A 20678-nucleotide genomic window follows, 5' to 3' on the forward strand; every position below is an offset into this window, starting at 1 on the left:
GTCATTGGTCTCGCCACGCGCTCAACAAATCAATGGGATGCGCGTTTTTTTTAGTCGTAGAAGTTGGAAAAAAATGCACTGTATGAAAAATCAAGAAAATTCTGCAGAAACAAAATTTTGAAGTTACAGTAATTTTTAAAGGCGCACACCTCTTCGCAGTTAGCCAACATTTGTCGTGTCGAGACCGGGCACCGTATTTTTAGAGCAGCATTTTCTAAATTTTTCATTTGCAGATAATCTGGGTAATATAGCTTTAACCTGGCTAAGTTTAATATCATTTTTGGTTTGCTAGAAAATTGTGAATAAAACCTGTGTGCTTTAACTATATTTGGAAAGCTCAATCAAATTTTATAGGCGCGAGAAGTTGTCACCATAATTATGGACAACCCTGTACTCCAAGAGGAAAAGAATTTGTTGAAAAATTGAATGAGTTTTGAGTGAGTTTTCCAATGCAATTCCAACTATTTATGAAATAAGTAAGAAACAATAAAAATTAACCTTAAAACAAGAATATTTGAAAAAAATAAAACTAATGAATTTACCGTTTCAGAATTTCTTCAAATTCAGATCAAGTTTTCATCTTCAATCCGTGATCTATATCTTCTTCAATCTGATACCGTTAATTCGACAAACTCGCGAAATCCAACAATAAGCTGGACTAGTTTTTTTTTTTTTCAAATTTCAATAAAAAAATTTCCACTGTTTCAGAAATTCCTGAAATTCAAATCAAGTTCAATCAAGTGCTTACTTTCTTTCCCTGTCTTTGATCTAAATAATGAAACATCATACTCTCCCTGAACTTATATTTTTTCCACAGAAAAAGAGAACTTTCCCTTCTTCTTGTCCTTCCTAATCACCCTATTTATATCAGTATACACTTGTTCTCATTTTCGGAATCACAGAAATTCTCCACATGAAAAACACGATCCACTAGCTTTTAAAGAAAATGTTATAAAAACTCAATTTTTAAACGTGCTCTACTGATAGAGCGCCGTGTACTCCACGAGGAAAATTATTTTTTGGAAAATTGAAGTGACTTTTCCAGTGAAAATCCAACTATTTACGAAATATGTAAGAAACAATAAAAATTAACCTTAAAACAAGAATATCTGAAAAAAATAATAAAAAATTTTACAGTTTCAAAACTTCCTCAAATTCAGATCAAGTTTTCATTTTCAATGCATAGCCTGAATCTGCCTGATGCCGTTGATACCGTTAATTCGAAAACTTGTAAAATCCAACCAAAAACTGGCCTAGTTTTTTTTTCAAACTTCAATAAAAATTTTCACTGTTTCAGAATTTCCTGAAAATTTAAATCAAGTTCAATCAAGTGCTTGTTTTCGTATAATACAACATCATACTCTCCTGAACTTATATTTTTCACCAGAAAAAGAAAACTTTCCCTTCTTCTCCCTAATCACCCTATATCAGTACTTGTTCTCATTCTCCTCCAGGCACCACCGACACACAAATCCCCTCTCTCTCATTGCCCAAAAATCGTACTATTTACCATTCAACTGATCCAACAATAAATCGGAGACGGCCGCAAATATGCGCGAGATAAAATCATCGCAAAAATGTATAGGAGGTCATGGTTTCTGTCTCTTCTTATCGTTTTTTCTTAATCTTACATGACGGAAGGAATACATGAGGATGAGACTTATGCAAAAAAAGGGATAAGAACATTTGGGAGAAAGATGATGGAGTACAAGAGAAAAAATACAAATGTTATCATTAAATTTTGAAACAGTTTTTTTTTCAAAAGTGTGACAAATTCTAGTCAAGTTTAGATATTTATTTTAGTGCTTTTTTAATCTTCTAAAATTATCTGGGAGAGACTAAGCAGTCTGTTTGAAACAATTTATTTTAGGAATTTGGAATCTTTGTACTGTTAATTTAAAAAAATCGAAAAAAAAATTAGCAAAATTTTAAAGCTGTTTCTAGACGCATAAGAAAGCGAATCACAATTGTTTATATCGGTCTACACAAATATTCCAAATTTATCCATTTTAATCTTCATTTAAAAACTGAAACCATTTTTTTTCCAATTATTAACATCATTTCGTGAAACAGTAAAAAATTTTCCAAAATTGCTGCACTGTAATTCTTGTCAGGTTTGTGTAATTTATTATGAATTAAAACAATTTCTCTGGTTGTAAATAACTAGACAGCTTAAAGCACGAGATTTTAACATATTTTGATAGGTTTTTTTCAAAGTTCTTAGCTCATCGTTAATTGTAAGAGTATCCACTGAAATTACTTTTAAAAGTTTTTAGATGATCACATTTTGGAACAGTAATTTTTTTCGAAAGCTCTTGGAATTTCCACAAGTTAAACGTTACTTTTTCGTTACATAAGTCTATGAATATATCTTCTTTATTTTGCGTTTTAAATAATCCCAATTTTGTGATCCTGATTTGAGCAACGGAATAGCTAAATTAAAAATTTTGCATACATATGTGATGCTCCTGAAAAAGGAATTTTTTTTCAACTAACCGAATTGTTGGAAATAACCTAAACACTTCCTGAAGGCATGAAAATTCATGCCTACCTGCCTACGCTTGCCATTTTTCTCATTATTTAAAAAGTTTAAATAGCTTTGAAAAAAATATGCAAAAAAGGCCCTAAATTTTGAGCTTATAAGAAGTTTAAAGGAAGTCAACTAATATTTCTGAATGCACATCTTTCTTTACAGTTTCTTGAAACAGAGTTTTTTTAAAAACCTTTATCTTTACCTTTTAACAAGATAATAAATTTTATTAATCTTCGAAACAAGAAAGTTAATTTATTTTGTATACATTTTTTGAAAACTATGCTGACGTTGTTTTTTTTTCTAGTTTTTGTTTTTTTAGAGTTTTACAAGCAAAAAATCCATAGAGATCATATACCCACTTCATTTTAAACCTATATTATAGTCGCGAAACATCATTTTATATTTGTATCGCACATAGTTTGAGTTTCTTTATACTTTCCGGCATTTCAACGACACTTTGTATATTCTGAAAGATGGTACCCAGATTTTGGCACCTCGAATTTGTTGTCAAGTTTTTTCTTTTTTTTTTTTGAAGCACGGGTTTTGTACGAATCTAATCGACACCATTTTCAAGAGTGACAAAACGATGCAAAGCCAAGAATTAATAATTCATCTAAAAATGCCAAACTTTTGAAACAGAGAATTTTTTCTTTATGTGTTGGTGGAATTTTCTACTCTTTTTAATTTGAATTTTTATACCCAGTTTAGAAAACGAATCTACCGCTAAAATCATTTGCATACAACATTTCAAGCATATATTAAAGTTGCGAAACAGCAAATTAAATTTTTATCGCTCTCAAAAATTTTTAGTTTTTTTCTGAAACAAATTCGATAAATTCGTACTTTTTATAGTTAGCTTTGTGAAGAGTTTCGAACTTTCATATCCAGATTTTGGTTTTCCAACTATTGAAAACTAGTCTTTAAATGGGAAAGTATTGCATTGTTCGGCATCTATGAAGTTTGGCAATCATTTTTTTTATAATCGAGTTTGGTACGGATTCTGTTGCTTTAATATCTCTGCTTTTTTTTGATAACATTTTCAATCTTTACAAACGTAGAGGAAGAGCAAAGTTTACTAAATAATAAGTTTTTATTAATTCATTGAAACATGTCCAAATTTTGTAATTTTTTTGAAACAGAGAATTTTTTCCTTTTTTTGGTGGAATTTTCAACTCGTTTTAATTTCAAATTTTATACCCTGATTTTGGAAAAATAGAACCAATGAATAATTTGTATACAACATTTTAAGCATATACTGAAATTGAGAAACAGCAAATTACATTTTTATCGCATTAAATTTTTTTGTTGTATTTTTTCTGAAACAAACTCGATTTTTTAGTACTTCTTAGCATTTTGTAGAGCCTCGGATATTTGATATCCAGATTTCGGCTCAAATACCAACTATTGATAATTCCATTGTTCGACTTTTTTGGTAATATTTTCAATCCTTGCAAACGAATAGCAAGAGCAAAGCTAACTAAATGATGAGTTAATTAATGATGAGTATATTAATTCATTGAAACATGACAAATTTTTGGAATTTTTTGAAACATAATTTTTTCCATGTTCTGCTTCTGATAGCTTTCTGATATCTTGGAACGACTATATGTATAGTTGTGAAACTGTAAACTATATTTTTATCATATCCATTTTTTAAAATTTTTCTGAAACAGAGTTTGTTTTGTCCAATGTTTTTTTTGACATTTTCAACTTGCTTTCATATCCGACTTGCCCCTAGCCGGACAGACAGGAATTAAAAAAGTACGGCGACTCTGCTCGATTTTGCATGTTTTAAATCGAATTAGTTTATTATATACAATGTATTGGCCAAAAATTCCAAATCATAATCAGATGTCTACAAAAATGTTGAGCTTATATTATACTTTCGAAACAGCACATTAAATTTTAACAAAATTTTTGTAATATTTTTGAAACAAATTTGCTTTTTCAGTACTTGTTAGCAATTCTTGTTAGCAAAACAATCAGAAGAAATATTGAAATTTCCTTATTTGTGAAATTAAAAAAAAATTCTGAACAGAAATTTTTAAAAAATTATTTTTCGCATTTTGTTCATTTTCACACCCAAATTTTCCGTTCCAACTATTGAAACTAGTCTCCAAATGTGACCAACTTTCAATTGTTGGGTGTCGTCAAGTTTCTTATCCCCCAATAAAGCAGTTTCTTCTCATCATTCCCGAGACAACCGCATGCCCTTTCATGTTCAATTCATTCACTTTCCACATCAAAAACGACGGCCTAGAAACTGTAAGGCATTGTGGAATGTGTGTGTATCCTTTAGTTTTCGGAGGTTTTCGGGAAGAAAACGCGTAAAAAGAGAAGGGAAAGGAAGAGATATCTCTCTCTCTCTCTCTCTTTCTTTTCCCCTTCTTCCCGCCTTCTAAGATATCGAAAGAAGGTAAGTCGGTCAAGGCCTTAACGTTGTCACTGTCACCGGCGGGATGTGTACGACGACCCAAAAGAAAACGGAGATGACCCTCTCAGGAGTCAGAAGATACACATCGCCCACTTGTGGATTCATATCTTACTGTCACTCTTTTCCTTTTTTCTTTCTTTTTCTCATGGATGTTTGGATCTTTTTTAGTAATTCGTGGCCAATTTAGATTTCTTGAAAAATTACAGTCTCAGGGAAGTTACATTCGTTTTTCAAAATTTGTAACCTTGATTGTAGTCGCTCAATGTGAATATTTTTTTCAAATTTTCTCATTCGTGAAACAAAATTATCAATTTAGAAGTTTTCATCACGTTTCAGTGAAACAGTTTTTTTTAAAGTTTTTGGTTTATATAAATTTTCCAATTTTTCAAATTAATTCTCAACAAATATATAACTTCAGTACATCAATCATTCAGCGATTCAGCTACTAAAACGGGTTTCAGTATATTCTTAAATTTAATATTTTTCTCCTTTATTATTAATCTCCTATCTTTCCTTTGCCTAGTAAATTTCAGTTTATAACGAAATTCAATTGAATCAATTGAAAAAAAATCAATTGAAAAAAAATCAATTGAAAAAAATCAATTGAAACAGTAATTTTTCTGCAAAATTTGCAAAAAAATTCGCAAACAGTTGTTTTTGTGAAAAACTGCAAGGAACTACTACTGTACAATTTCTATCAACTGAGATGAGACTTTAAAAGGCATAAAAAGGGGCGCCAAAGGCATGCCTGCCTACCCTAAAAGGCTACCTCCGCCGGCTGAGTACCTGAGCCACAATTAATTGAAATGAGACCACCAGAAATTTGTAAATTCACCCTAATTGCAGAACAGATGCGAAAAATTAAATTCTATTAAAAAAAAAACGAAAAAATGCTATAAGAACCTTACCTACAAGTTTTGCTAATCAAGAATTTTCTACCTTGACATTAGTTTGAATAGAATTTAGAATTCTTATGTAAAGTTTCTGAAACAGTAGATTTTTTTTGCGTTTCTTCCCCTCCCTACCTTTGATCGTGCAATACAAAATAATCTCCCTATCCGTTCCATCCTCCTATGATTCCGAAATTCCTTGGCGACCACCGCTGACTCATTCATCCGAATTCCCGACTTTTCCCGTTCTGACCACCTCTCCCGCCTGATCCAGTTTTTTCCCCAAACCCATATAAATGAAATGCAACACTTGACTCTTCTTTCTCGCTTCACACAAACTTTCTCCACTTATTAATCCAAAAACATTTTCAGACCAACATATCACAAATGTGGGGGGTAATATTCTTATTACTGAGTATTGTACCTGCAGCACAATCAGTGTTCGAGTGCAGTTCCCACGAGACGACCGCTTTCGTTCGTATCCCTCGCGCCAGGCTTGACGGAACCCCAGTTGTCATCTCCACCGCAGGTTTGTGTTGTGTTGTGTCTCCTTTCTAATTGACCCAGTTTTCTTACCATGACCGGGAGAATTGGATAGAGAAGAGACAAAAAATTTGTTAGGGAGGAAAAGAAGAAATGGTTTAGATTTCGGTTTTACAGACGGTGCATAGGCCTTTAATTCAAAAAGCGCAGAAAAATTATGTCACAATGACGTCCTCAACATAGATTAAATTTATTAAAATTTTTGCATTTTTATTAAAATTGTGAAACAGTAAAAAATTCTTGTTATCCATGTGAATTTTAGTGGACTTTCTGAAACTCACTCTGCTTTAATAAACGGTTTTATTTAGTTAAACAGTGTAATATTGTCATCTTGAACTTTTTGATTTGAAGTTTCCTAAACTTCACACTTAATGAACAAATCTGTTAAGTTTGGCACATGTAGACGAGAAAAAGGCGGGGCCTAAATTTTGGGTTTTCTGCGTACACGCGATGCAGTTTTTTTATTTTGAGTGTAGCAACATAGATCGTGGCAAGATCCACTCTGAAGAACCGTGTGTGCCTTTAAAGTGACATGCCAAAAGTTCGCAAAATTATGATATGTAATATTTGATGCAGCATAATAAGATAAGATAATAATATTTATTCATGGCACAAAAGCATTAAACTGATAAGAATTTTTCTCATTTTTATGAGCAATGTGAAACTGTTGAAAATGTTTGATAAACCCACTCTGATTTTCTAAACGTTTTTCTAAAGTTTTCAAGTAGAACCTTATTTTTCCTACTGATCTTGTTCAAAAGAAAATCCGTCAATTGAAGGTTTTTTGGAAGAGGAGAAAGACTACTAAAACAACTATGATGTGTTTAAAATATTCTGGTAATTGAAAAGATGCACAGGTAAGGGCACATTGTGGACAAATAATTTCTTTGACTATAACAAGTATGTGAAACAGTAAAATATAGTACCTGCATATTTTGTTGTAAGAACACATCTAGCGGTCGATTTCAACAAGTTTGAAGCTTACTCATCAATTCGTTTTTTCCAGTTCAAAACTATCATGTTTCGGCAGTTTTATATTTGTTCCGGATCAATTTTCTGATTTTATGTGAGAATTAAAAATTTGGCTTGAAATTTTGAATACCAGAAACTTTCCAATTTTTTCCGTTTTTTTGACGATTTCCCGATATGGAGGTTCTGGAGAATCACGAAAATTAGGAGATTTAAAATTGTGTTTAGTTGCTCTAAAAATTATAGTCCCTAAAAATTATAGTGAAAGCGCAAGATACGAACTGAATTGAACAAAAACTTTAGAGTTCATAACAAGTGTCAAACAGTAAATATGGGCTGAAATGTTTTTTATTGCAAAAGAATGCAGCCAAGATATCAGCCGACAAAATATAAAAATACCAGTGAAATGTTATAAGTGACAGTAGATACATCGTCGACCATGAAGATTTCATCATTGAAAAACCAATTCTGAAGAGTATAACAAGGTTGTGAAACAGCAGAATATAATAAATTTTACCGATTTCCTGCAATGATGAACGAATAGAATTTAAAGTGATTTCTCATATTAAGAACTTTAAACCGATAAAATTTCTTTAGAAAACATAAATATTCAAATGAACATGAAATGATAGCAAGTACCAAACACCGAATATTTTTTATATGGTACTTTTATGAGAGACTGTTTGACGATTTCACGCAACGAAATTTTTGACAACTACGGGCTGTGCATAATCTTATCTTTAGCAATAGGATCGTTCAAATAAATTAAACTTATTTTCCCGAAAAAGTTTAGTCTACTTGAGTACATGCCAATCAAATAACAATATTGAATGAACACAAACGTTCAATCTTATATCAACTATATGAAACAGTAGGTTTTAACTGAAATTTTGATTGAACCTAACCACCAAAATGTGAGCAAATAAAATCAAGAATTAGGTGTGCAACCCCCAGTAGAAAGAATTTAGGATTCGTTGCTTCTACTTTCAGTGATTATGTGATTTGCGAAACAGTTGAAAATATAAAAAATAAAGTAACTATACGATATGTCGAACCAAAAAGTGTAGCAGTTGATTTCATTCTGCAATGAAGCACTGGAAACGGATTTAATATTTTTGGAGATTATCATGCTTTAACATCTTTATTGAACAACTTTTTCCTGACTTTAACCTAGTTATCTCGAGATTTGGCTAACAAAAATTAGGAATCAAATTTAAACTACCGGATCTGCATAATATTTTCGTTATTGGCTCGAAATTGTCATTTAGTGATCATTTATGCTAAAATATGGTTCAATGAAATCAGATGAGCACTGACTTTTGAGTATATAAAACATTTGTGAAACAAGAAAAAACAATATTAAAAATTCAAAACTTCAGGACACGACTTGACATGTGCCCAATATTGCCGTAACAACATCGAACCAACCACCGGAGCCCAGCGTGTGTGTGCCTCGTTCAACTTTGACGGACGTGAGACATGCTACTTCTTCGACGATGCTGCAACTCCAGCTGGTACCTCCCAGCTGACTGCTAACCCATCTGCCAACAATTTCTACTACGAGAAGACCTGCATTCCAAATGTTTCTGCTCATGAGGCCTGTACCTACAGATCTTTCTCATTCGAACGTGCACGTAACACTCAATTGGAAGGATTTGTGAAGAAGTCTGTGACGGTTGAGAACCGTGAGCACTGCTTGTCGGCTTGCTTGAAGGAGAAGGAATTTGTCTGCAAATCTGTAAACTTCCACTATGACACCAGTCTCTGCGAGTTGTCTGTTGAAGATAAGAGATCTAAGCCAACACATGTTCGTATGTCCGAGAAGATTGACTATTATGATAACAACTGTCTATCCCGTCAAAACCGTTGTGGACCATCCGGAGGAAACTTGGTCTTCGTGAAGACCACCAACTTCGAGATCCGTTACTACGATCACACTCAATCAGTTGAAGCTCAAGAATCATACTGTCTTCAGAAGTGTCTCGACTCTTTGAATACTTTCTGCCGTTCCGTCGAATTTAATCCAAAGGAGAAGAACTGCATTGTCTCCGATGAGGACACATTCTCCCGTGCCGATCAACAAGGACAAGTCGTCGGAAAGGACTACTACGAGCCAATTTGTGTTGCCGGTAAGCCGAATCATTGATCCGCATCAGTGGGGTTTCGAACGTTTACAATGTTTACAGCCGACCTGTCTTCGTCTACTTGTCGCCAACAAGCCGCTTTTGAGAGATTCATCGGATCTTCCATTGAGGGAGAAGTTGTTGCTTCGGCTCAAGGAGTTACCATCTCTGATTGTATTTCACTTTGCTTCCAGGTAAGAACAGTTTGGAGGTTGATTCAGGCTTAGTCTTAGGCTGAGACCTAGCCTTATGCTTAGGCTTAGGCACAGACGTAGGCTTAGATTTAGACTGGACCTAGTCTCAAACTTAAGGACTATTTGCAAGGTAACTTTAAACTCCCTCCATTATATTGAATTTTCTCGAACTTAACATCTTTAGTAGCTTTTTTAAAATTAAAATACACATAATACGCAGTGAATTTTACACTTGCAATGAAAACATTTTGAGAACGAGTTTTTAACTAGAAATTGTGAAACCGAAGAAAATTATTTCCAGAACCTTAACTGCAAATCGATCAACTACGATCGCACTGCTTCTTCCTGCTTCATCTACGCCGTCGGTCGCCAGGATGCTAACATCAAGGCCAACCCATCAATGGACTATTACGAGTTCAACTGTGAATCCCAATTCGGAGGAATGGCTCTCTGTACCAACGAGGGAATCCGCTTCATCGTCAACACCAAGGAGCCATACACCGGAGCCATCTACGCTGCTGAGAGATTCTCGACATGCTCCCAAGTCGTCGAGAACGCTAAGCAAATCTCGATCACTTTCCCACCACCAACTGTTTCTTCCGATTGTGGAACTGTTATTCGTGACGGAAAGATGGAAGCTCTCGTTGTTGTTTCTTTGGATGGAGTACTTCCACATCAAGTCACCACTGAGTGGGATCGTTTCTACCGTGTCTCTTGTGATGTTTCTATGGATAAGATGGTCAAGGAAGGATCAGTTGTTGTCACCACAATCTATGAGGCTTCTTCTCAGAACACAACAGTCTTGGATGTTGCTACTCCACCACCAGTCTCTGCTGAACTTCAGATCCTTAACCAACTTGAGGAGCCACTTCACAAGGCCTCTATCGGAGATCCACTTCTCTTGGTTATCACTTCCGAGCAAGCTGGACCACACAACATGATGGTGACAGAGTGCACTGCTACTCGTGTCGGAGGATTCGGAGATACTGTTCCATTCACTCTTATCGAGAACGGATGCCCAAGGTACCCAGCTCTTGTCGGACCAGTCGAGCAAGACTTTGACAAGAACCGTCTGAAGTCTGATCTTCGTGCCTTCCGATTGGATGGATCCTACGATGTGCAAATTGTGTGCTCAATCATGTTCTGTGCCGGACCAAATGGATGCCCAGTGTCGAACTGCCTTGATTCAGGAACCAATGAGTTGTTCATGTCCCATGGAAGAAAGAAGAGATCCGCTGATTTAGAAGCTGGAGAGACCGAGGAGAAGCTTTCGGCTATCATTCGAGTATTCGCAAAGGGAGAGGACGAGGAGGAGATGGAGATGGCTAACAACACAATGATGACCAGGTAAAAATTATTTACGGTTTCAGCAGTTGCTCTTTATGTTTCAACATTTATTTCTTATAATAATCGTAACACTTTTCTAATTTTCAGCATGTCCGACTCCACCGAGCTTCTCTGCATCGCTGAGCCATTCTTCGTGAGCTCAGTCGTCTCGCTCTCAGTGCTCTGCTTTGCTCTTTCAGCCATTATTGCCATCTGGGGATGCCATTCTCTTCACTCCAAACCAGTCAAGCAGGTTGCTGCTTAAATTATTCTCTTAGAATCTCAAGACATTGATTTTTTGATTATTTTATTTTTTAATAATAATAATAATAATATTGATTATTAAATTCAATCTTTTCGGGTACTTTTGTAATAAGTTAATTCAAAAGTACCTTTATTCTCGTGACACTACCATCATCAACACCAAATATACTATATACTCACACGTCAGTATGGGTTATTTCTTTCGAAACACACACACACAAACTTTAAAATTTACTTTTTTTGAAATCTTGTAAAACATTTTTTTTTTCTCTATACTTGTTAATTTGAATTGAATTTTATGAATAAATTTGTTTTTAAAATTGAAATGTTTCACTATCAGCACAAATTTACACCTCATTATTTGTATTGTTGCTCAATTGAAAAAAACAGGAATTCATTTCGAACACGCTTAATTTGCATAAAAATTATCGGAAACCGTTTTTTTGGTTATTTATTATTTTGGGAAAAATTATTTTGGGAAAAAATCTTACACGGAAGATGATGCAGTGAAAAATTTTTTTCTACCAGGATGTGCAGCAAATTTCACAATTGTTGAAAAATTTATAATTTTTGTTTTATTCTTGTGGAAAATAATGTATTTTCAGTGTTTCGGGGTCCTTCAGGTTTTCCAAAAAATACTGTTTCGCGGAAGTTAAATAAAATTTTCAATTAAAAGTTCGAGTCACTTTCAAATTAATACTCCTTTCTCGAATTCGAACTTATCAGACTTTGATAAAATTCCAATTTTATGAAACTTCAGTGAAACAGAAAATTTTTAAATACTTTTTTTTCTTCAAAAAAATGTTTCCATTGTATTATTCTCAACAAATTACCATAATTTTTAACTGTTCATCACAACTAGAGGTGCCGTAATTTTATATTTAAACTTCAAATAATCGAAAAAGTATCGTCGTACTTGTTTAAAATTCAGTTTCTCCCATATTATTATTCCAGAAAAATATGAACGAATGCTGCTCTAACTACGTTTTAAGAGCATTTTTATAGCGATAGGATAACAATAAATAAAATAAAAATCCAATTTATTTCTAAAATACAAATAAAATTCTATGAATAAATTTGTTTTTAAAATTAAACTGTTTCACTTTCAGCACAAATTTACACCTCATTATTAATATTATTAGTATTACTTCATGATTTTCATTATTTTTGGGAGTACACGGAAGAAGATGCAATGATAAATCCTTTCTGCTAGGATGTGCAGGAACTCTCGAAATTGTTGAAAAATTTATAATTTTTGTTTTATTCATGTGGAAAATAATGTAATGTTCAGATCACTTTCAAATTAAATCAGACTTTGATAACAACATATTGAAACAGTATAATAATTTTTTCTGGCATGAAGGTGTGAACATCGAGATTTTTCAAGGTTATGTGAAAAAACAGAATAGACAGCATTTTTTAAAAATTTTTTCACTGTTTCACAATTCACAAAAAAAAGTCTGACTCCTATAAATATCGTTAATACTGCGATTTGAGTTGCATCGAATATCACGTCAAGACATTTTCAGTTATTGGGAATCGAATCGTATCTAAAATCACTGAAAAAAGTGGCTCAGGATAAGGAAATTGATGTGAGAATGAGAAGAAATTTGATTGAAGTGATCACAAATGACAGAATTGCCACGTTTGAGCTGTTGGATGAGGAGGCTAAGCCAACTGGAAAAACTGAACAGATTGAGGTGAGATTGAGATGAGGTTGGCCTACACATTGAGCCTTTGATAAAATTTGATTTTCATGAAACTTCAGTGAAGCAGATAATTTTTGAATATTTTTTTTCTTGAAAAATTCCATTGTTTTACATTTCTAATTATTCTCAATAAGTATAGAAACTCGATAATCATATTCCTATAATTTTCAACTTTTCAATACACTATAAAACCGTAGTTCATATATATTTGAAACTTGGAGTATTTAAAGAATTTTCAGTTTATCCTTTTAAAAATAACATTTTCCTAATTTTTTCCAGCAAAATATGTACAATATGCTAAAGACAACGATAAATAAAATAAAAATCCAATTTATTTCTAAAATACAAATAAAATTGCTTATTTTCTGCGAGTTCCGTCCTCAAAGAAAACTCCTCCATCGATAGCACAATACTTTGGACAGATTCCCTTCTCTCCAGCTCCTCCAGCTTGTCCTGGTTGTCCTGGTGCTCCTGGATTTCCGTCGGCTCCTGGTTGTCCTGGTGCTCCAGATGGTCCCTTCTGTCCTGGAGCTCCTGGTTGTCCTGGTCCTCCTGGGGCTCCTGGGGATCCAGCCGGTCCTGGTGGTCCTTGTGGTCCAGCTTGTCCTGGTGCTCCTGGAATAGACTCGGATTGAGCGTCAGCTCCTGGCTGTCCTGGAGCTCCGGCTTGTCCTGGGTTTCCTGGTGCTCCTGAGGCTCCCTTTGGTCCAGCTGGTCCTGGAGCTCCAGCTCCGGATCCTTGTCCTGGTGCTCCTGGTGCTCCGGCATCTCCTTGTGGTCCTGGTGCTCCTGGAGCTCCTGCTGGTCCTTGTGGACATGGCTTGCATGGTGGTGGAGTGATTGGCTCACATGGCTGTGCTGGTGGGCGCCCTGGGTTTCCTGGAAGTCCAGCTGCTCCTGGACGTCCTGGTCTTCCTGGCTTTCCTGGAGTTCCAGCTGGTCCAGCAGCTCCTGGAAGACAGCATCCGGAGCATGAACCTCCTTGAGCTCCCTCGCTTCCTTGATCAACTCCCTCATCTCCTCCGTATCCGGCTTGACGGGCAAAACGAGAAGCGTTCTTTGGTGAAGAACGGATGTGGTTTACCTCGGCGAAAATGTCACGAGCAGAGTGCTTGCAGAATTTGATTTCATGATTGATTTGTGTCTTGATTCCATCAACATAGTTATACACCAATGGAAGGGTGATGCACAGCTTAATAGTGAAAACATTTAGAAATTTCAGATTTTTAAATAAATCAGGTATTGTTCCACACATCACTTACCGAGAAAACTGCTACAACAGAAAAAGTGACAGCCGAATAGGCGACAAAGCGATAAGCCTGAAGACGTTGCTTCTCGTCCATTTCTAAATAAGATGATGTTCTTCTGCAATCAACCTGATCCTTTTATACTACACAAATTGATGAGTGTAATACGCGCGAACGGTTGTAACAAGGAACAAAAAAGGGAATTAAAAAAAAATCACTGCTTTATGAACATGACAAAGATTCTCTGAAGGTCGATTTTTTTTTGAATCCAAAGGAAAGTAGATTTTATCTAAATAAACAATAGTTCAACATGACCGAAAATCATAATAAAAAGATCCAAAATTTGCTTTAATATTTCTGAAATTTCTTCTTAAATTTCATAGCCAAAATTTTAAATTTTTGAGGCAAAAAAATACAAAAATTTTTTGAAAATTTTTTAAAATTACATTTGAAATATTTTTCCACCTGGTACTTTTTCTTTTTTTATATGCAAACCACAGTGGTACTTATTTCAAAATAATTTCCTTCCAAATTCAAAAAAGTTGGTATCAAAAAGAATTAAATAGACAATGAAAAAATTATTTTATATGTATATACATGTATTGATAAATTGGACACATGCTTGTCAAAGTACATTAACGACGAGATATTATCAACTTTGAAATTTCTGCCATTCATTCTTAAAATTATCACTGCTTTACCGAAGCGGTTTGTTTATGTTAACACCATGAAACATGTGAGTTATTTTAATAGAAAATAACAGTATTCCAATGATTAAAAAATGCTTAAGTACATTAAATTTTACAACAAAAAGTTTCGACTTTTAATCCGTAAAAGTGTTCCTTGTAATATATGCGTTCGGCTCCAGAATTAATAAAATTTGAAAATAACCTTGAAATCAGGTATTTTTCCTTCTTTGAAAAATTACTGTTTCAGTCTAAAAATTTGAAAAAGCATAAATAAAATTTTAAAAATGTTCCGATCTTTTGAAGATCTTCTGAAACGGAGTTTTTTTAAAAAAAGAATGTAAAAAATGTTATGGGGTTATATAAGTAGTGTCGGAAAATCAAAAAGTGTATAAAAATTACGTCACAGTCTTCACAATAAATTAAATTTATTAGAATTTTTTGCATTTTTATTAAAATTGTGAAACAGTAAAAAATTCTTGCTATCCATGTGAATTTTAGTGGACTTTCTGAAACTCACTCTGCTTTTCTAAACGTTTTCAAGTAGTTAAACAGTGTAATATTGTCATCTTGAACTTTATGATTTGAAGTTTCCTAAACTTCACATCTAATGAACAAATCTGTACAGTTTGGCTCCTGTAGCGACTGATATGACTGCGATCGTAGCGAGACCCACTCTGAAAAACCGTGTGTGCCTTTAAAGTGACATGCCAAAAATTCGCAAAATTAAGAAGATATTGAAACGGTATTAATTTGATCAGAATTTTTTTTTCTTTTATGAGCATTGTGAAGCAATAAAAAATCGTGTCATACAGGTGAATTTTGGTTTTGTTTTCAGAAACTACCTCCTGAAACTCACTTTACTTTTTCAAACGTTTTCAAGTAGAACAACTACCTCTCTTCCCTACTGGTTTTGATCAAAATAAAATCCACCAGTTGAATGATTTTTTGGAAGAGTAGCGAGACTATTAAAACAACTATGATGTATTTAAAATATTCTGGTGATTAAAAAAGTTCAGTTTCCTTTAGAGTGAATAAACAACTAATTTTACTGGTAGTGATTATAACAAGTATGTGAAACAGTAGAACTTAGTAACACCCTAATTCCACTATTAGTTCTATTATTACCCTACGAGCCAATCGAAAATTAGTTTCTCTTAGGCTTAGGGTACACACACACAAACCTTAAAAATTACTTTTTTGAAATCTTGTAAAACATATTTTCTCTATACTTGTTAGTTTGAATTAAATTCTATGATTCAATTTGTTTTTAAAATTGAAATGTTTTACTTTCAGCACTAATTTACACCGCATTATTAGTATTGTTACTGAATGGAAGAACTGGAAATCATTTCGAACACGCTTAATTTGTATTGAAAAAATTGGAAACCGTTTAAATTTTCAGTTCATTCTTCTGGAAAATAGTTTATTTTCAGTGTTTCAGGGTCTTTTATGTTTTCCAAAAGTTACTGTTTCGTGGAAGTTAAATAAAATTTTCTATCAAAAGTTAAAATCACTATGGTAGAAATATTCCGACTTTAGTTTTTTTAACCAGTATTTCATACGTATGGCAAATAAGTATCCTTTAAGAAAACTTTACTATCACAAAGTTGGATCAGTGTTTATTATCAAATTTTCAAAACTGCGTCACGAAATTAATTGTTTTTTATACTCTGCAAAAAGATGTTTTGATAAAATCAGACTTTGAAAAAAATTTGATTTTTATGAAACTTCAGTGAAACAGATAACTTTTAAATGTTTTTCTTTTAAAAAAATGTTTCCATTGTTTTACATTTCTAAATTATTCTCAAAAAATATTGAAACTCAATAATTGTATTTCCATAATTTTTAACTTTTAGAGTTGCCGTAGTTCATATTCAATTAAACTCGCAATCAGAAATATTCACGAATTTTCAGTTTATCCTTTTGAAACTAATACTCTCCTATTATTATTGACTTTACTTGTAGGTATTTGGTACTTGAACTCTAATATTTTGCGTCGGTTTCAGAATGTTAGTATGAAAAATACATGTTAAAGAGTTGTTAATTAGATAGTTTTTGTGAATTTACTTAATATGAAACCTTTTCAAACTTGAAGTTGAATTTTAGAACAACAAAAAAATTTATTATTCCAAAATCATACAGATATCATTATTGATAACGATGTCTATCAAAACTTTCACAATAAATAAGTTTATTCAAAAATTCTTTCAACTTTCCCATTTAAGTTCAACCTCCTGGCCTGAAACTTTGCAATTTGTTCACTGGAAATTCCATCTTCACTTCCAGAAGTTCTCAGTGTCAAATCCTTTGCAGTAATTACTTGTTCCATATCTGCCACTTCACCAAGTCCCACGTTATCCACTTCAATATGCAATAGGTCACAATTTAATGGCACTGCATTCAATAAATTAACAACGTAAGGTGTATGGGATTCACATTTGATTATCCATTTGGAACAAGAAAGACCACGTGGGAGTTGCGGTGGATTTGTGTAGGAGAGCTGTAAAATTGATAGATGTACTAAGCAAAGTGTGAGAAATGCCAAATTTATCAGTTTAATTTGAAATACATGTCGATTTTTAATCCAATTATTTTATATTCTCAAGGTTTCAAGGAATTGTGAAACAGTTTTTTTCAAAAGTTCAAAATTTTATATTTATTATATCATATCAATATATATCATATCAAAATTTATTATATCAATTTTATATATCAAAATTTTATTTATAAATTTAAAAATTTAAAAAATTAAAAAATTAAAAAATTAAAACATTAAAACATTAAAAATTAAAAACCAAAAAAAAAACCGAATAAAAAATTCTAAAAATCTGTAAATTTGCAAAACCTTAGGCACACATGAAATTTATTTTTAACAATAAATTCTTCAAAAAACAGGTACTATTTCAACTACATTACAAGTTTCTTAATCTTTTTTCTAATTAGTTCGTCTTTTATTTTTTTAAAAAATTATGTACCAATAAAATCTGAATCTCCTCCAATTTCACATTGTTTTCCTTCTTCACATAGTTTTCTTCCAAATACCTCATGACATCATTTGCCACGTCATGCTCATTTTTCAGAGTGACGTCATTGTGAACACCGTCGGAAACTGTAGCCATCTGGAATCGGGGCATTTATTGAAAATGGCTGAAAACCAACTCACCACGTCAGAATACATAATTTTCAATGAAACAGGAAACATTTTTGTCTGAAAAATTGAAATAGTATTGTCGATGCTAAAAATCAAAATGCGAAGCCATAAAAAGAGGAGGGGAAGTAAATAAATAAACTGGTGGAGGAGAGAAAGGTTTTGAAATATTTCAATGGAGCACGTTTGCAGATTGCAAAGGGAGACACAGTTTATTGATGAATTTGTAAATGTTCAAGAGTCTAAAATGAAGAAAAGCCCGGTGGAAATGTAGAGAATGAATATAGGAGTTTAAATTGCTGATAAACATTCTAAATTACTTTTGAACTGAAAATAAACATTCAAAAACTTTTTTATAATATGGTGTACAGTCTAATTTAAGAGTGGGTTTATTTACAAATCATAACCAAAAATCTACTGTTTCAATATCTCTACTTCAATAGCTCACTGTTCAAAAGGATCAATTAGTAAGCGGTCTAAGAAAGTTTAAGATAGTAGGTAGTTTTCAAAATGGATGTTTTATAAATCTCAGAATATATATTAACTAAAATACCTTCTAAAAATATCGTTTATTGAACTGAATTAAAAGTTGGTTTTTTAATATCTACATCTTGAAACCGAATTTTTTTTGAAAAGTTGTACGCTGTAATGAAACGTTGTAATGAAACGTTGAAATATACAATGACCAACGCCAAGCATTTTCAATGAATATGAACTTATTATTCTTAAAAATGTACCGTTTTAGCAAAAAAATTTAAAGTGAGTTCATTTCCTAGAAGAAAAATATTTTTTGAAAAACGTACACCTTCATCAAACTGAAAAACTATTTAATTATAGATTTTTTTAATATTAAAAAATTTACACAGATCTAACCCGCTCAGAAGAATATTAGCAAACAATTACGCTGTATATGATAACATTTTGAAACCGATAATTTTTTTATTGAAAATATAAATATTTGAATGATCAGTGTAAAGTCAAACACAGTTCAGAATTTTAGTTCGAAAGTTAGTCCATTCGCATAATTAAGAAAATATTCACAAGAATTTTTTATTTTTTGAAACTGCTTACTGCTGAATTACTGCTGTTTCAAAATTAAAATTTTTGCCAAACTATCACTTTTCGGTACTATCGGTATTATAAAAGGGGTTTTTTAATTTAAAATTTAAGTTTTCTTCTAAAATTTGTGAAAAGTTGTGCTTCAACTAATAAATAAAAATTTGAAATCGATTTGTTCATGTTAACATCTTGAAGCAGGTCCTATATTTTTGCAATAAACTAATGATTAGGAAATGGTTAAGTATACTAAATTTTTAAACAAAAAATTTTCATTTTTAGTCCGTAAGAAGTTTTTTCGTAATATGACTCGAAAATTAATAAACATTTAAAAATAACAGCGAAATCAGATATTTTTCTTTTTGTGAAAAATTACTGTTTCAGTCTAAAAATTTTATCGAAACTGAAACTTTGACAAATGTTCAACGGACCAATAAAAATTTAATATCGTTTTGCTTTTGTTAACATATTGAAACCGATGAATTTTTTAATAAAAAAATCAATATTCTAATGATTTGAAAATGGTTAAGTACATAAAATTTTAAACAAAAAGGTTTCACTTTTAGTTCGTAAGAAGTTTTTTCGTAATATGACCCGAAAATTAATACAATTTGGAAATAACAGCGAATCAGATATTTTTCCTTTTTTGAATAATTACTGTTTCAGTTTGAAAATTTAATCGAAACTAAAAATATTACAAATATTCTTGACATTCCATAATCCTTTCAGATAATTTCAAAGCTCACTGAATTATCGATCCATTTTCCCAAAGATGCAAATTCGGTCCATCGTGCACCCTTTACTTACCAAACCAGAGAAAAGGGGTATCGTATGATCTATATCTCTTTTTCCTTTCATTATTGTATTGCATATTAGTGCGTTCGTACCTATCGGGGGTCATTGAGTACGTTTTCTGAATAATACAACGGACCAATAAAAATTTAATATCGTTTTGCTTTTGTTAACATATTGAAACCGATGAATTTTTTAATAAAAAATTGATATTCTAATGATATGAAAATGGTTAAGTTTACTAAAGTTTAAAAAAAAGTTTTCACTTTTCGTCTGTAAAAAGTTTTTCCGTAATATGACCCGAAAATTAATAAAATTTGAAAATAACAGCGAAATCAGATATTTTTCCTTTTTTGAAAAATTACTGTTTCAGTCTAAAAGTTTAAACGAAACTAAAAATGTTACAAACATTCTTTCCTGTCCTCTAGTCAGGCAACTCAAATCGAGTATGAGAATATTAAATAGTATTATGTTTGTAGTTGTGTGATATTTCAAGATAAAATAGCAACATTCCGAGACTTATTCGAAATCTTTTTAGATTGAGTAATCTTTCTGAATTTGAAAATTTTTTTCTCTATTGTGTTTTGTCTGTATTTTTTCTATTAAGTTTTGCCTGTTGTGCATATTATTTGTTTTCACGACTAAATATCGTAATAAATTAAATTAAATTAAAAATATTACGAACAAACTATTTTTGCTATTTACTACAAAAATATTGCTATTTAATATTCCCATATTAGATTTGAGTTACCTGAGTCCAT

The 20678-nt window shown here is 32.4% G+C and overlaps 3 protein-coding genes, 93 non-coding genes and 1 pseudogene across 97 annotated transcripts; 33 read left to right on the top strand and 64 right to left on the bottom strand.

Moving 5' to 3' along the window:
• The first annotated feature begins 586 nt into the window (after positions 1 to 586).
• Positions 587 to 607, top strand: 21ur-3165. The gene has a single exon (NR_058262.1).
• A 137-nt stretch (positions 608 to 744) lies between these two features.
• On the top strand, positions 745 to 765 carry 21ur-8535. Its single transcript, NR_058263.1, has one exon.
• Positions 766 to 1179: 414 nt separating this feature from the next.
• 21ur-860 lies at positions 1180 to 1200 on the top strand. The gene has a single exon (NR_058264.1).
• A 134-nt stretch (positions 1201 to 1334) lies between these two features.
• On the top strand, positions 1335 to 1355 carry 21ur-7212. Its single transcript, NR_058265.1, has one exon.
• A 329-nt stretch (positions 1356 to 1684) lies between these two features.
• Positions 1685 to 1705, bottom strand: 21ur-8313. Its single transcript, NR_058266.1, has one exon.
• An 88-nt stretch (positions 1706 to 1793) lies between these two features.
• 21ur-14643 lies at positions 1794 to 1814 on the bottom strand. Its single transcript, NR_058267.1, has one exon.
• Positions 1815 to 1980: 166 nt separating this feature from the next.
• 21ur-7430 lies at positions 1981 to 2001 on the top strand. The gene has a single exon (NR_058268.1).
• Positions 2002 to 2005: 4 nt separating this feature from the next.
• 21ur-13904 lies at positions 2006 to 2026 on the bottom strand. Its single transcript, NR_058269.1, has one exon.
• 21ur-9224 lies at positions 2007 to 2027 on the bottom strand. The gene has a single exon (NR_058270.1).
• A 202-nt stretch (positions 2028 to 2229) lies between these two features.
• On the bottom strand, positions 2230 to 2250 carry 21ur-4886. The gene has a single exon (NR_058271.1).
• A 158-nt stretch (positions 2251 to 2408) lies between these two features.
• 21ur-3346 lies at positions 2409 to 2429 on the bottom strand. The gene has a single exon (NR_058272.1).
• Positions 2412 to 2432, bottom strand: 21ur-11686. The gene has a single exon (NR_058273.1).
• A 208-nt stretch (positions 2433 to 2640) lies between these two features.
• On the bottom strand, positions 2641 to 2661 carry 21ur-14883. The gene has a single exon (NR_058274.1).
• On the bottom strand, positions 2642 to 2662 carry 21ur-9106. Its single transcript, NR_058275.1, has one exon.
• Positions 2663 to 2859: 197 nt separating this feature from the next.
• On the bottom strand, positions 2860 to 2880 carry 21ur-4255. The gene has a single exon (NR_058276.1).
• A 225-nt stretch (positions 2881 to 3105) lies between these two features.
• On the bottom strand, positions 3106 to 3126 carry 21ur-7077. Its single transcript, NR_058277.1, has one exon.
• Positions 3127 to 3241: 115 nt separating this feature from the next.
• 21ur-10518 lies at positions 3242 to 3262 on the bottom strand. The gene has a single exon (NR_058278.1).
• A 315-nt stretch (positions 3263 to 3577) lies between these two features.
• Positions 3578 to 3598, bottom strand: 21ur-536. The gene has a single exon (NR_058279.1).
• A 139-nt stretch (positions 3599 to 3737) lies between these two features.
• Positions 3738 to 3758, bottom strand: 21ur-8893. Its single transcript, NR_058280.1, has one exon.
• Positions 3739 to 3759, bottom strand: 21ur-14390. Its single transcript, NR_058281.1, has one exon.
• Positions 3741 to 3761, bottom strand: 21ur-2027. The gene has a single exon (NR_058282.1).
• A 228-nt stretch (positions 3762 to 3989) lies between these two features.
• Positions 3990 to 4010, bottom strand: 21ur-4224. Its single transcript, NR_058283.1, has one exon.
• On the bottom strand, positions 3993 to 4013 carry 21ur-15304. The gene has a single exon (NR_058284.1).
• On the bottom strand, positions 3994 to 4014 carry 21ur-5007. Its single transcript, NR_058285.1, has one exon.
• Positions 3995 to 4015, bottom strand: 21ur-6522. Its single transcript, NR_058286.1, has one exon.
• A 125-nt stretch (positions 4016 to 4140) lies between these two features.
• On the bottom strand, positions 4141 to 4161 carry 21ur-13081. The gene has a single exon (NR_058287.1).
• A 198-nt stretch (positions 4162 to 4359) lies between these two features.
• Positions 4360 to 4380, bottom strand: 21ur-5714. The gene has a single exon (NR_058288.1).
• Positions 4381 to 4503: 123 nt separating this feature from the next.
• On the bottom strand, positions 4504 to 4524 carry 21ur-12032. The gene has a single exon (NR_058289.1).
• Positions 4525 to 5216: 692 nt separating this feature from the next.
• Positions 5217 to 5237, top strand: 21ur-9094. The gene has a single exon (NR_058290.1).
• A 7-nt stretch (positions 5238 to 5244) lies between these two features.
• On the bottom strand, positions 5245 to 5265 carry 21ur-6005. Its single transcript, NR_058291.1, has one exon.
• Positions 5266 to 5464: 199 nt separating this feature from the next.
• 21ur-13612 lies at positions 5465 to 5485 on the top strand. The gene has a single exon (NR_058292.1).
• Positions 5486 to 5892: 407 nt separating this feature from the next.
• 21ur-4846 lies at positions 5893 to 5913 on the bottom strand. The gene has a single exon (NR_058293.1).
• A 316-nt stretch (positions 5914 to 6229) lies between these two features.
• On the top strand, positions 6230 to 11591 carry noah-2 (PAN domain protein). Its single transcript, NM_070298.8, has 5 exons — positions 6230 to 6386; positions 8749 to 9498; positions 9556 to 9686; positions 9988 to 11033; positions 11121 to 11591. Exons 1-5 carry the CDS (start codon positions 6245 to 6247, stop codon positions 11275 to 11277), a joined length of 2226 nt encoding a protein of 741 aa, NP_502699.1. The 5' UTR covers positions 6230 to 6244; the 3' UTR covers positions 11278 to 11591.
• 21ur-4611 lies at positions 6564 to 6584 on the bottom strand. Its single transcript, NR_058294.1, has one exon.
• Positions 7000 to 7020, bottom strand: 21ur-5419. Its single transcript, NR_058295.1, has one exon.
• 21ur-1346 lies at positions 7003 to 7023 on the bottom strand. Its single transcript, NR_058296.1, has one exon.
• Positions 7248 to 7268, bottom strand: 21ur-2167. Its single transcript, NR_058297.1, has one exon.
• On the bottom strand, positions 7630 to 7650 carry 21ur-8202. Its single transcript, NR_058298.1, has one exon.
• On the bottom strand, positions 7799 to 7819 carry 21ur-11793. Its single transcript, NR_058299.1, has one exon.
• On the bottom strand, positions 7800 to 7820 carry 21ur-1017. Its single transcript, NR_058300.1, has one exon.
• On the bottom strand, positions 7885 to 7905 carry 21ur-3589. The gene has a single exon (NR_058301.1).
• Positions 8172 to 8192, bottom strand: 21ur-6865. Its single transcript, NR_058302.1, has one exon.
• On the bottom strand, positions 8173 to 8193 carry 21ur-14141. Its single transcript, NR_058303.1, has one exon.
• Positions 8174 to 8194, bottom strand: 21ur-10835. The gene has a single exon (NR_058304.1).
• On the bottom strand, positions 8175 to 8195 carry 21ur-3502. The gene has a single exon (NR_058305.1).
• 21ur-300 lies at positions 9903 to 9923 on the bottom strand. Its single transcript, NR_058306.1, has one exon.
• 21ur-14226 lies at positions 9904 to 9924 on the bottom strand. The gene has a single exon (NR_058307.1).
• Positions 11094 to 11114, top strand: 21ur-4885. The gene has a single exon (NR_058308.1).
• 21ur-11897 lies at positions 11560 to 11580 on the top strand. The gene has a single exon (NR_058309.1).
• Positions 11592 to 11646: 55 nt separating the features above from the next.
• 21ur-332 lies at positions 11647 to 11667 on the top strand. The gene has a single exon (NR_058310.1).
• 21ur-15604 lies at positions 11649 to 11669 on the top strand. The gene has a single exon (NR_058311.1).
• On the top strand, positions 11650 to 11670 carry 21ur-5609. The gene has a single exon (NR_058312.1).
• A 307-nt stretch (positions 11671 to 11977) lies between these two features.
• 21ur-108 lies at positions 11978 to 11998 on the bottom strand. The gene has a single exon (NR_058313.1).
• A 417-nt stretch (positions 11999 to 12415) lies between these two features.
• Positions 12416 to 12436, top strand: 21ur-4535. Its single transcript, NR_058314.1, has one exon.
• Positions 12419 to 12439, top strand: 21ur-7770. The gene has a single exon (NR_058315.1).
• Positions 12440 to 12547: 108 nt separating this feature from the next.
• 21ur-1656 lies at positions 12548 to 12568 on the bottom strand. Its single transcript, NR_058316.1, has one exon.
• Positions 12569 to 12633: 65 nt separating this feature from the next.
• F52B11.8 lies at positions 12634 to 12991 on the top strand (annotated as a pseudogene). Its single transcript has 2 exons — positions 12634 to 12639; positions 12806 to 12991. Coding segments are annotated over exons 1-2 (192 nt in total).
• Positions 12757 to 12777, top strand: 21ur-5376. Its single transcript, NR_058317.1, has one exon.
• On the top strand, positions 12760 to 12780 carry 21ur-10166. Its single transcript, NR_058318.1, has one exon.
• Positions 12985 to 13005, bottom strand: 21ur-4312. The gene has a single exon (NR_058319.1).
• A 108-nt stretch (positions 13006 to 13113) lies between these two features.
• On the bottom strand, positions 13114 to 13134 carry 21ur-6740. The gene has a single exon (NR_058320.1).
• A 166-nt stretch (positions 13135 to 13300) lies between these two features.
• On the bottom strand, positions 13301 to 14332 carry col-133 (Nematode cuticle collagen N-terminal domain-containing protein). Its single transcript, NM_070299.3, has 2 exons — positions 14248 to 14332; positions 13301 to 14177 (listed from the first exon to the last, which is right to left on the bottom strand). Exons 1-2 carry the CDS (start codon positions 14326 to 14328, stop codon positions 13344 to 13346), a joined length of 915 nt encoding a protein of 304 aa, NP_502700.1. The 5' UTR covers positions 14329 to 14332; the 3' UTR covers positions 13301 to 13343.
• Positions 14333 to 14900: 568 nt separating this feature from the next.
• On the bottom strand, positions 14901 to 14921 carry 21ur-5140. Its single transcript, NR_058321.1, has one exon.
• Positions 14922 to 15170: 249 nt separating this feature from the next.
• Positions 15171 to 15191, bottom strand: 21ur-13036. The gene has a single exon (NR_058322.1).
• A 128-nt stretch (positions 15192 to 15319) lies between these two features.
• Positions 15320 to 15340, bottom strand: 21ur-1051. The gene has a single exon (NR_058323.1).
• A 305-nt stretch (positions 15341 to 15645) lies between these two features.
• On the bottom strand, positions 15646 to 15666 carry 21ur-2521. The gene has a single exon (NR_058324.1).
• Positions 15667 to 15931: 265 nt separating this feature from the next.
• Positions 15932 to 15952, bottom strand: 21ur-9483. Its single transcript, NR_058325.1, has one exon.
• Positions 15935 to 15955, bottom strand: 21ur-11688. The gene has a single exon (NR_058326.1).
• On the bottom strand, positions 15936 to 15956 carry 21ur-7287. The gene has a single exon (NR_058327.1).
• Positions 15957 to 16217: 261 nt separating this feature from the next.
• Positions 16218 to 16238, top strand: 21ur-15415. Its single transcript, NR_058328.1, has one exon.
• Positions 16239 to 16244: 6 nt separating this feature from the next.
• Positions 16245 to 16265, top strand: 21ur-7608. The gene has a single exon (NR_058329.1).
• Positions 16248 to 16268, top strand: 21ur-8556. The gene has a single exon (NR_058330.1).
• A 167-nt stretch (positions 16269 to 16435) lies between these two features.
• On the top strand, positions 16436 to 16456 carry 21ur-10435. The gene has a single exon (NR_058331.1).
• Positions 16457 to 16518: 62 nt separating this feature from the next.
• 21ur-15271 lies at positions 16519 to 16539 on the top strand. Its single transcript, NR_058332.1, has one exon.
• Positions 16540 to 16965: 426 nt separating this feature from the next.
• Positions 16966 to 16986, top strand: 21ur-7897. The gene has a single exon (NR_058333.1).
• Positions 16987 to 17020: 34 nt separating this feature from the next.
• Positions 17021 to 18207, bottom strand: F52B11.5 (FTH domain-containing protein). The gene is made up of 3 exons (NM_070300.5): positions 18085 to 18207; positions 17897 to 18040; positions 17021 to 17421 (listed from the first exon to the last, which is right to left on the bottom strand). Exons 1-3 carry the CDS (start codon positions 18121 to 18123, stop codon positions 17113 to 17115), a joined length of 492 nt encoding a protein of 163 aa, NP_502701.1. The 5' UTR covers positions 18124 to 18207; the 3' UTR covers positions 17021 to 17112.
• Positions 17483 to 17503, bottom strand: 21ur-13673. Its single transcript, NR_058334.1, has one exon.
• Positions 17484 to 17504, bottom strand: 21ur-8646. Its single transcript, NR_058335.1, has one exon.
• 21ur-5750 lies at positions 17865 to 17885 on the top strand. Its single transcript, NR_058336.1, has one exon.
• Positions 18208 to 18529: 322 nt separating the features above from the next.
• Positions 18530 to 18550, top strand: 21ur-11168. The gene has a single exon (NR_058337.1).
• 21ur-3402 lies at positions 18534 to 18554 on the top strand. The gene has a single exon (NR_058338.1).
• A 66-nt stretch (positions 18555 to 18620) lies between these two features.
• 21ur-3528 lies at positions 18621 to 18641 on the bottom strand. The gene has a single exon (NR_058339.1).
• A 292-nt stretch (positions 18642 to 18933) lies between these two features.
• 21ur-5974 lies at positions 18934 to 18954 on the bottom strand. Its single transcript, NR_058340.1, has one exon.
• 21ur-12931 lies at positions 18935 to 18955 on the bottom strand. The gene has a single exon (NR_058341.1).
• A 243-nt stretch (positions 18956 to 19198) lies between these two features.
• On the top strand, positions 19199 to 19219 carry 21ur-8911. Its single transcript, NR_058342.1, has one exon.
• A 37-nt stretch (positions 19220 to 19256) lies between these two features.
• On the bottom strand, positions 19257 to 19277 carry 21ur-5293. The gene has a single exon (NR_058343.1).
• Positions 19278 to 19310: 33 nt separating this feature from the next.
• 21ur-957 lies at positions 19311 to 19331 on the top strand. Its single transcript, NR_058344.1, has one exon.
• Positions 19332 to 19534: 203 nt separating this feature from the next.
• Positions 19535 to 19555, bottom strand: 21ur-1658. Its single transcript, NR_058345.1, has one exon.
• On the bottom strand, positions 19538 to 19558 carry 21ur-4974. Its single transcript, NR_058346.1, has one exon.
• 21ur-9577 lies at positions 19539 to 19559 on the bottom strand. The gene has a single exon (NR_058347.1).
• 21ur-6904 lies at positions 19548 to 19568 on the top strand. The gene has a single exon (NR_058348.1).
• A 261-nt stretch (positions 19569 to 19829) lies between these two features.
• On the top strand, positions 19830 to 19850 carry 21ur-6600. Its single transcript, NR_058349.1, has one exon.
• Positions 19851 to 20034: 184 nt separating this feature from the next.
• 21ur-7070 lies at positions 20035 to 20055 on the bottom strand. Its single transcript, NR_058350.1, has one exon.
• 21ur-5521 lies at positions 20038 to 20058 on the bottom strand. Its single transcript, NR_058351.1, has one exon.
• 21ur-8955 lies at positions 20039 to 20059 on the bottom strand. Its single transcript, NR_058352.1, has one exon.
• Positions 20060 to 20327: 268 nt separating this feature from the next.
• 21ur-14300 lies at positions 20328 to 20348 on the top strand. The gene has a single exon (NR_058353.1).
• 21ur-6777 lies at positions 20329 to 20349 on the top strand. The gene has a single exon (NR_058354.1).
• The last annotated feature ends 329 nt before the right edge of the window (positions 20350 to 20678 follow it).

The sequence above is a fragment of the Caenorhabditis elegans genome, chromosome IV, assembly GCF_000002985.6.
Source record: "Caenorhabditis elegans chromosome IV".
Classification (NCBI taxonomy): Eukaryota; Metazoa; Nematoda; class Chromadorea; order Rhabditida; family Rhabditidae; genus Caenorhabditis; species Caenorhabditis elegans.